Source organism: Borostomias antarcticus (assembly GCF_949987555.1).
Source record: "Borostomias antarcticus genome assembly, chromosome: 17".
NCBI classification, from domain to species: Eukaryota; Metazoa; Chordata; class Actinopteri; order Stomiiformes; family Stomiidae; genus Borostomias; species Borostomias antarcticus.
In genome coordinates this window covers 23996565-24006564 of record NC_140250.1, presented here as the reverse complement: position 1 = coordinate 24006564, position 10000 = coordinate 23996565, and the positions used below count along the sequence as shown (strand labels likewise).

Below are 10000 nucleotides of genomic sequence, written 5' to 3'. Positions count from 1 at the left end.
GTGTGTGGGTGTGGGTGTGGGGGGGTGTATGGGTATGCGTGCCTGTGGGTAGGGGTGCCTTACACACCCCTAGACACACACACATTACACTGGCCTTATCTGTGAGAGCGTGCATTCCAGTGGTGTGCGTGATTATTATTTCATGCCGAGTCTCTGGTCTGGATCACCCACACACTCTCTCACACACACACGCACGCACACACACATACACACAGGTTCCCATGCTAGCTAAATATACTTACTGTACTTCTAACCAAACCTTCACTTGTTTTTCCAACTTACTTAGCTCCAAACATTGAATATTTTTGATTGGGTTGTAAAGAAAGTCTGTGAATGAACAGCAAGTAACATTCAGTTCTCTTTGAAACTAATTAGAAGAGACATGGCATACTAGGCACTGGTCATCATTTGCAGTAATTGAATTAAGTCGTCTGTGGCGGCTAAGTCAGTCTGATTGATTGATTGATTGATTTTATTTGCAAGAACGTTCAAAATACATATAAAGTGCATAGGCAACAGTACATCAATTAAAACCATTCTGACGAGGATTAAATACACAATAAAGACTGACGGCTTATTTCTGGTCTGGGGGAGCCGAGGGTGTGGGGTCCAGATAAAATACCAGCTTAGTTATGATATGACTGTGTGTGTGTGTGTGTGTGTGTGTGTGTGTGTGTTTTATCCGCAGCTGGGCAGCCCTCAGCAGAAGCCCAAGCGTCTCCGCGTGCTGGCCGACGTGTCCGGCAGCATGTACCGCTTCAACGGCGTGGACGGCCGTCTGGAGCGCTCCATGGAGGCGGTGTGCATGGTGATGGAGGCCCTGGAGGGTTACGAACACAAGTTCAAGGTCAGGGGTCAACTGCTTTCATTTTCGTTTTAAAACCACTGAGAGAGAGTGAAGCGCTGCAGCAACCAGGTCATCCAATCCTGTCAGGCTTAGTGTCCAGGGGTCAAAGTTCAAGGGGCACTAGAACTGGCAACACTTTGCTTATACCGGCTGCGTCCCAAACGGTAGGCTGCTACCTGCTGCCTTGCCGTCTAGCGAGGCAGTATGCTTTGGAGGCAGTGTTTTTGTATGAAGTTGCCTGGAAAGGAGTCAGTATTGAGACGAACTTCCAAGGCAGCAAAGTGTAACGACGTCATGATGTCACGTCGCCAAAATACCGAAAGCTGACGTCCGTCAGTTACATTACCACCTATCGGTAAATCATTGCAAAAAAAATAAAAAGTAATAAAAAAATAAAAAAGTGTTTGCTGTGCAATAAGCTAGTTACTTTATGTAGCTAGATAGAGATATTGCCCCCCAAATCATTTTACAACTTTCTTATATGTTACAACGTTTCTGTCGAACCCTGCAGTAACATAGCCAGCATACAGTGGAGAACAGACCCAGCCAGCGATTTCCGGAAACATCAGATCACATTTACAAACGGGAGTTATTTGGATAAATCGACCACATATTCAATTCAATAATTTATTGGCATGTCAGCAAGTTGATAGGAATATGTATTGGTTCAAAAACAAACACCAGAACTAACAACACACATACGAGTAGTACAACACACATACAAGTAGTACAACACACATACAAGTAGAACAACACACATACGAGTAGTACAACACACATACAAGTAGTACAACACACATACGAGTAGTACAACACACATACGAGTAGTACAACACACATACAAGTAGTACAACACACATACGAGTAGTACAACACACATACGAGTAGTACAACACACATGCAGGTAGAACAACACACATACGAGTAGTACAACACACATACGAGTAGTACAACACACATACGAGTAGTACAACACACATACGAGTAGTACAACACACATACGAGTAGTACAACACACATACGAGTAGTACAACACACATACGAGTAGTACAACACACATACGAGTAGTACAACACACATATGAGTAGTACACCACACATACGAGTAGTACAACACACATACGAGTAGTACAACACACATTCGAGTAGTACAACACACATACGAGTAGTACAACACACATACGAGTAGTACAACACACATACGAGTAGTACACCACACATACGAGTAGTACAACACACATACGAGTAGTACAACACACATACGAGTAGTACAACACACATACGAGTAGTACAACACACATACGAGTAGTACAACACACATACGAGTAGTACAACACACATATGAGTAGTACACCACACATACGAGTAGTACAACACACATACGAGTAGTACAACACACATTCGAGTAGTACAACACACATACGAGTAGTACAACACACATACGAGTAGTACAACACACATACGAGTAGTACACCACACATACGAGTAGTACAACACACATACGAGTAGTACAACACACATACGAGTAGTACACCACACATACGAGTAGTACAACACACATACGAGTAGTACAACACACATACGAGTAGTACAACACACATACGAGTAGTACAACACACATACGAGTAGTACAACACACATACGAGTAGTACAACACACATACGAGTAGTACACCACACATACGAGTAGTACAACACACATACGAGTAGTACAACACACATACGAGTAGTACAACACACATACGAGTAGTACACCACACATACGAGTAGTACAACACACATACGAGTAGTACACCACACATACGAGTAGTACAACACACATACGAGTAGTACAACACACATACGAGTAGTACAACACACATACGAGTAGTACAACACACATACGAGTAGTACACCACACATACGAGTAGTACAACACACATACGAGTAGTACAACACACATACGAGTAGTACACCACACATACGAGTTGTACAACACACATATGAGTAACACAACGCACATACGAGTAGTACAACACACATACGAGTAGTACAACACACATACGAGTAGTACAACACACATGCAGGTAGAACAATGGTATCGTGTGACACAAAGTGCATCAGTCAGAGGTGTTAAGAGCGGCCGGGCCGGTTTCAGAGCAGGTTCAGATGTGTTAAGAGCGGCCGGGCTGGTTTCAGAGCAGGTTCAGATGCCGGAGAGCGTGGGGACGCGTGCTCTCCCTGAAGCCAGATGTTCTGGATCTAATGCTCCTGGGTCTCCCTCCTGGTGGGAGCAGAGTAATTAGGTGGTGAGCTGGATGAGAGGATCAGCTGTGATCTGTTTAGCATTCCTAACCGTTCTGGTGGAACAGATAGAAGACAGCGAGGGGAGACTACAGCCAATGATTGTAGATCTCTCTCTAGCCGAGTCCTGTCCCGAGTGTCTGTGTTGCCGTGCCAGACAAGGATGGAAAAAGCGAGCGCGCTCTCTATGGCTGAGTGAGTCACAAGTGAGTCACGGCCGCCCGACTGAGCTTGAACTTTTTCAGTCGCTCAGGAAGCAGAGTCGCTGGTGGGCTTTGCTTATTTTGAGGCTGGCGTTGAGATCCCATGAGAGGGATTCGTGGATGGTGGTCCCAATGGAATAGGAAGGAGGGGTCTCTCTCTACCTCTCCTCATTGATGGAGAGAGGCAGATAGTAGCTGGCATTCTTCCTGAAATCAACAACCAGCTCTTTAGTTTTAGAGATGTTGAGTATCAAGTTGTTGTGCTTCACACCGGCTCACCAGCTCCTCTGCTTCCCTACTGTATTCTGAGTCATTGTTGTTGGTAATAAGACCCGCCACCGAGCTGTCATCAGCAAACTTCTACAACAATACTGACTCAGATTGAGATCTACAGTACAGGTGTTTGTGTATAGACAGCACAGTAGAGGAGATAGGACACACCCCTGATACAACACACCCCTGAGGGGCCCCGGTGTTCAGGAACCCTATTGGGAATACATGGTTACTTTCATGCCTGAAAAAATAAGGCGGTACAGACAAAATCGCTCTCCGTTGTTGCTCTTCTTGTCGGAGCGGGCGCGCGGCATTGTGGGACGTCTTGACCGACGAAGGACACATCTATGCTGCCTTCAAAATCTGCCCAGTCAGAGGAATCTCAGCAGGGGTGCAATTTTTATAAATATCCAGTTGAGACATGATTGGTGCCTCCTTGCCTCCTTGCCTCCTTGCCTCCTGAAGAGTCAGCATTCTAGCCGTTTGGGACACAGCCTCTGTCTGGTGCCCTCTGTCCTCAGCTCCCATACTTAATGTAGCCTGAACGTCCGAGTGTGTGTAGAGTACAGTCAGAGTGTGTGCAGAGTACAGCCAGAGTGTGTGTAGAGCACAATCAATCACAGTGTGTGTAGAGTACAGTCAGAGTGTGTATAGAGCACAGTCACAGTGTGTGTAGTGTGTAGTACAGTGTGTGTAGTACAGTGACAGTGTGTGGAGAGGTTATTGACAGGTGCGTTGACAGCCAGGCAGCGTCTCCGTTTGTCCAGAGAACTGTCATTTCAGAGAAGTACAGTGATTGAGTGAGAGCGTTCCTCTCATCCACACACCCTCTCCTCTCTAATCTGGCTCTGGGGCTCTGGCTTTGAACTGAAAAACACACAGTGGAGTGAGTGAGTGAGTGAGTGAGTGAGTGAGTGAGTGAGTGAGTGAGTGAGTGAGTGAGTGAGTGAGTGAGTGAGTGAGTGGGTGGGTGGGTGGGTGGGTGGGTGGGTGAGTGAGTGAGTGAGTGAGTGAGTGAGTGAGTGAGTGAGTGAGTGAGTGGGTGGGTGGGTGGGTGGGTGAGTGAGTGAGTGAGTGAGTGAGTGAGTGAGTGAGTGAGTGAGTGAGTGAGTGAGTGAGTGAGTGAGTGAGTGAGTGAGTGAGTGAGTGAGTGAGAGCGGTCTGCGTTGACGACCATGTGAGTGGAGTCACGAGAAGAGAAGGATGAGGGAGGGAGAGAGAGGAGGAGGAGGATCACATATCTGTGTCACACACACACACACATACGCACGCACACACACCTTGGTGATCACATATCAGTGTCACACACACACACACACACACACACACACACAAACCTTGCTGATCACATATCAGTGTCACTGCCTTTAAATAAGACACCTTACATAAAGCTGCATCTATTAACACACACACACAGACACACACACACACACACACACACACACACAGTCAGCTGTCATCTAAGGTATCATCTAAGGTAACACACGTGGACACACACCATCGAGTTGTGTTGACCATGCCTTCTCCGCCAACCATTGCTTGTTTGGATACCGTTTGGAAAAGGGCGGGCACTTTCAGAAATACCTGGCAGGTGATTGGATGAACCACCCGTCTATCACCATCTATCACGGTGCCATGTCAGCGCCTCTCGCCGTCGCCGTCGTCACATCTAAGCCACGCCCCTAGCTGCCAGGGTAGCTCCTCGGAGGAGGAGGACGCTGCTCGGCCAGAGGAAATTTCATTAAGATGCACGTTGAGCCGGGCCAGACCGATCAGAGAGAGGAACAGAATGTGATCTGGCGAGATCAGGGTGGTCTCATGAGGCCAGCGAAAAACCGCAGCAGAAGCTTGGCTGAGCGAGTCAACGCAGGAGTCTGGCCTCGACTCCTCAGACACCCCGGAGGCGCGCGGTGGTGAAGGACCGGGCCACAGAAACAAGATACACCCAATCTGCTCTTGTTTTTGTCAGTTTGATATGGCCTGGACACTTCAGCCAACCGCCGGGGCGAACGAGGGGGGCACAGAGCAGTTTTGACAGCGCTTTTGTTCTGGAAACTCCCCTTACATAAGTACCAGTTGCTATATATATATATATATATATATATATATTTGAAAAAAGCATCACAGAGCTTTTTTTGGGTACATTTTGACCTTTTTGATCTTCTGCTTTCTGCTGAACCAGATGAGTTACTAGGGAAGGTAACACTTTACTAAAGTAATAGTTTGAGAAAGAGCATTGGGAAGGCAGAGGTTAAAGGTCAAGAAAGGAGTTCGCAAGACTGTAAATCTTAAGGAGCAAGACGGTCCCATCCAGGATGTCCCAGCCTGTTTCAAATACCATGTGCTAATTTGAGTGATTTAGCCATAAATAAAGCTAAGATCTGTCCTATTTTGAATATAATGTGTGTAATTTCTCAGGGTTTGCTGTATTTGGTGTGTACTGTAGGACCTGAAATAACAGTTGAGGCAGGTGTGAAATGATGTATGGTGTCTGAGGAGGTATCCATTTTTAAAATTGTATTTAAATAATAATCCTCTCTGGCAGTGCAGACGGATAACTGTCAAAACACAGTGACCACAAAAGCCCAGGACGGGTAAAACAGAATTCCTGGAATTCCCGGTAATAAATCAGAAAGAGCTGAATCAACAGTTTTCCCGTATTTATTCTGTTGGGTCTGGATCCGTGTCATGATTAGTGTGAAGAAACGTGGTGTATCTGCTGGTAGAGGATCCGGTTCTCAAAGCGGTACAGAGGTGTACTACTCAGCTATTCTAGGATAAAGCCATAGAAACCGAGAACCTAATATATCTGCGAACTCATCCCCTGAATCTGCTGATACAACGAGGAAGCCGCTGAGGTCTAAACACAGCTGATATCATGTGATCATGATGCTGCCGTGTTGGTGACCCTCTTGTGCCTATCAGGCTCTTAGGAGACTGCAGGCTCTTGGGAGACTACAGTACCTGCACTGCACTGGTCAGCTGTCCAGTGACCATAGCTCAAAAGAACACACACACACACACACACACACACCACCATGTGAGCTGGAGATAAGTTACAAGATATACGCCAGAAAGACCTTGAGAACTCATCGGGATGAGGTGACCTGTTCTCCATGCGTCCTCGCGGTCCGGCCTGGTGTTTGAGTTAAAGGACCACTGGGCCCATAGAGATCCATTGTGTACTTAGCTGTGACATGAGCAACGAGCACTGATATCTCAAGAGTGCACAGTCTGTAAAAATATGGATATGGACCCTTGTGTATGATTGTAAATAACCTTATAACAGGGCTTGTGATGCTTAATACCAAACTAGTCGTTTAAGAGCGCCATGGAGACCAGACAACATTAGACTTGGCAGACTCCATTCTTCTGCAGCAGAAGCCAAGTAGGTTTACTAAACAGGCCAGACAGTTCCATACATGCATATGCGCGCACACACACACACACACACACACACACACACACACACACACACACATGGGTGAGACACACAGTTGCTAACTTGGTCTGCATCCGTTATGCCCTTATCAGAAATAACCCTGTTGTCAACCAGCCTCATCCAAGCTTATGTAACACAGTTATGATTGATGGTGTATGTGAGGTGTGTATGTGCGTGTGTGTGTGCGTGTGTGTGTGTGCCTGTGGGCATGTGTGTGTGTGACATACTGGGCTGACATACTGAGCTCTGAGCAGAGGTAGATTAGAGCTGGTGTAGAGATGGACCAGAAATAGGAGAGAGATTTGATAGAGATTGGGTAGAGATCCTCAGACCAAGCCTAGGCTTGTCATTGGAAGATTTACTCCCGTTGTGTAAAGGTTATTTCCCTCTTCATTTCAATATCAAATGGGTTGACACTGACGAGTGCAGACTTGTGTTTCCCAAGAATGACAAACTACTTCTAAGTTTCGTAACAGTCAATTTAACACAACATAATAGAATTACTACAGGATATTTAGCACAACTGTATTAGTACAGTAGATGATAGTTAGACTACACATTCAAGAAAGTTTTTGTACACGACATCAGTTGAGAAGAAGCATTAATTCATACATTCATACAATTCATACAAAGAGGATGAGAGGGCCTCGTTCAAAGTCTCTCTCAAAATCTCCTGCTCCTTTCTCTCCTGTACAGTGTCTCACTTTCTCTCAGTCAAGAACTCTTATCGTGTCTGCTGTCCTGTTTCATCACCTTTTTAGGTGAAAACTAACAACTAACTAACCAAGCAGAACCTGGGCTTGAACTTGCGTAAACGGGTCTCTCCAGTTCTCCAGTCTGTTGGTGAAACAAGCAGGCCTCGCTCTTATTATTTACAACATATAGGAATCTATTTGTACTCATCTTCCACATACCATAGATTCAAAACCAGTCTGGAAGGCGACCCAGGTGAGTTGTGAGCTACTACAGTTAGAAGCACTCTTCACTTACAGGAGAAATGTAGTCAAAGTGACCGATCCCTCAAAATCAAAACCACACCTGCTCATCAAAACCACGCCGCTTTTTATGCACGCATTACTAATATTTCTCACACTTGTACAATGACTGTAATATCTCCACCTCTCTCTCTCCATCTTCTTCTCCTCCACCAACCCCTCCCCCTCCCCTCCAGTATGACATCGTGGGTCACTCTGGGGACGGCTATGACATCGAGCTGGTCAGAACAGACAAGATCCCCAAGAACAACAAGCAGAGGCTGAAGGTTCTCAAGGTGAGAACTCTTCTTCTGTCCTCCTACGGGAGGTCCTTCCCTCCTCTCCTCTCAACCATCTCTCTTCTTCTGTCCTCCTACGGGAGGTCCATCCCTCCTCTCCTCTCAACCATCTCTCTTCTTCTGTCCTCCTACGGGAGGTCCATCCCTCCTCTCCTCTCAACCATCTCTCTTCTTCTGTCCTCCTACGGGAGGTCCATCCTTCCCTCCTCTCAACCATCTCTCCTCTCAACCATCCCTCCTCTCAACCATCCCTCCTCTCAACCATCTCTCCTCTCAACCATCCCTCCTCTCAACCATCTCTCCTCTCAACCATCTCTCCTCTCAACCATCTCTCCTCTCAACCATCTCTCCTCTCAACCATCCCTCCTCTCAACCATCTCTCCTCTCAACCAACTCTCCTCTCAACCATCTCTCCTCTCAACCATCCCTCCTCTCAACTATCTCTCCTCTCAACCATCTCTCTTCTGTAGGATTCATTTTAAGATTTTATTGTTTGCTTATAAAGCCTTGAATGGTCTGGCCCCACCCTCCCCCAATCTCGCTGACACCCTACACCCGTACATCCCACTACGGTCCCTCAGGTCGGCTGACCAGTCGCTCCTCATTACCCTAAATCCAGGCTAAAACACAGGGGGGACCGAGCATTTGTGGTAGTTGCCCCCAATCTCTGGAATGACCTGTCACCCCCCCCCCCCCCACATTAGGACCCAACGCTTCCAGTGTTAAGTCCCGCCTAAAAACACATTTGTTTTCCCTGGCGTTTTAATACTAAGTATCAGAGTACAGTAGCTCTTTATTATCTTTCATTATGCTTCTATTATCCTATTGTGTTGTCTACTGTGTTTTTTGTATTGATTGAAATGGAAAGCACTTTGGTCAACTCTTCGTTTTAAATGTGCTCTATAAATAAAGTTGGATTGGATTGGATTGTAGGACGTCCAGATCTCTCTGATGGCCTAATCCTCCCTCCCTCGCCCCGCCCCCCTGTAGAACATGCACGCCCACTCCCAGTTCTGCATGAGCGGGGACTACACGCTGGAGTGCACCGAGGCCAGCGTGCGGGCGCTGGCGGCCGAGGAGGCGGACGAGCGCTTTGTGGTGGTGCTGAGCGACGCCAACCTGGAGCGCTACGGCATCCCGGCCGAACGCTTCGCCAGGGCCCTGACCTCCGACCCTCAGGTCAACGCCTTTGCCATCTTCATAGGCTCCCTGGGGGATCAGGCCGAGAGGTGAGACGTGGCGCGTGTGTGTGTGTGTGCGTGTGTGTGTGTGTGTGTGTGTGTACACTGACCGCTCTGAGCTGAGCTAAATCCCAGAATAAAGACTTGAGATGAGAGGTTTTGAGGGCAGGACTGTGAGGAATAAGTGTTTTCTGTGAAACCTCCTCCTCCTCCCTCCTCCTGTTGGCCCCTGGCTGGGGGCCCGGCCAGACCAGGGCTGTGTTGTGGTTTCCGAGGCCCTTTGAAGAGCCAGAGGCCCTGCTGTTAGCGCTGGGTCTGTTTGTCTCAGCCCGAGGCTCTTTAGGCCTGGATTACACTAATGCGTCTTTTTATGGCTACATTCCCGAACGGAGAAAACGTCCACAATGTGAAATTACACGTACAAATCTGTTCAAATCTCTTGTCACACTAGCACGCCCGAAATCGCATATCACGGCACCATTAAAGAACATATCAAACAG

At 47.1% G+C, this 10000-nt stretch overlaps 1 protein-coding gene across 1 annotated transcript in view; it reads left to right on the top strand.

The window, feature by feature from the left end:
* Window positions 1–10000, top strand: part of LOC311320394 (von Willebrand factor A domain-containing protein 8-like) — a gene marked incomplete at its 5' end in the record, with an annotated part of 21483 nt that overhangs the window by 10529 nt on the left and 954 nt on the right. Inside the window, 3 exon segments of the mRNA XM_084452125.1 lie at window positions 689–847; window positions 8218–8316; window positions 9310–9548. Coding sequence (XP_084308251.1) covers window positions 689–847; window positions 8218–8316; window positions 9310–9548 — 497 coding nt within the window.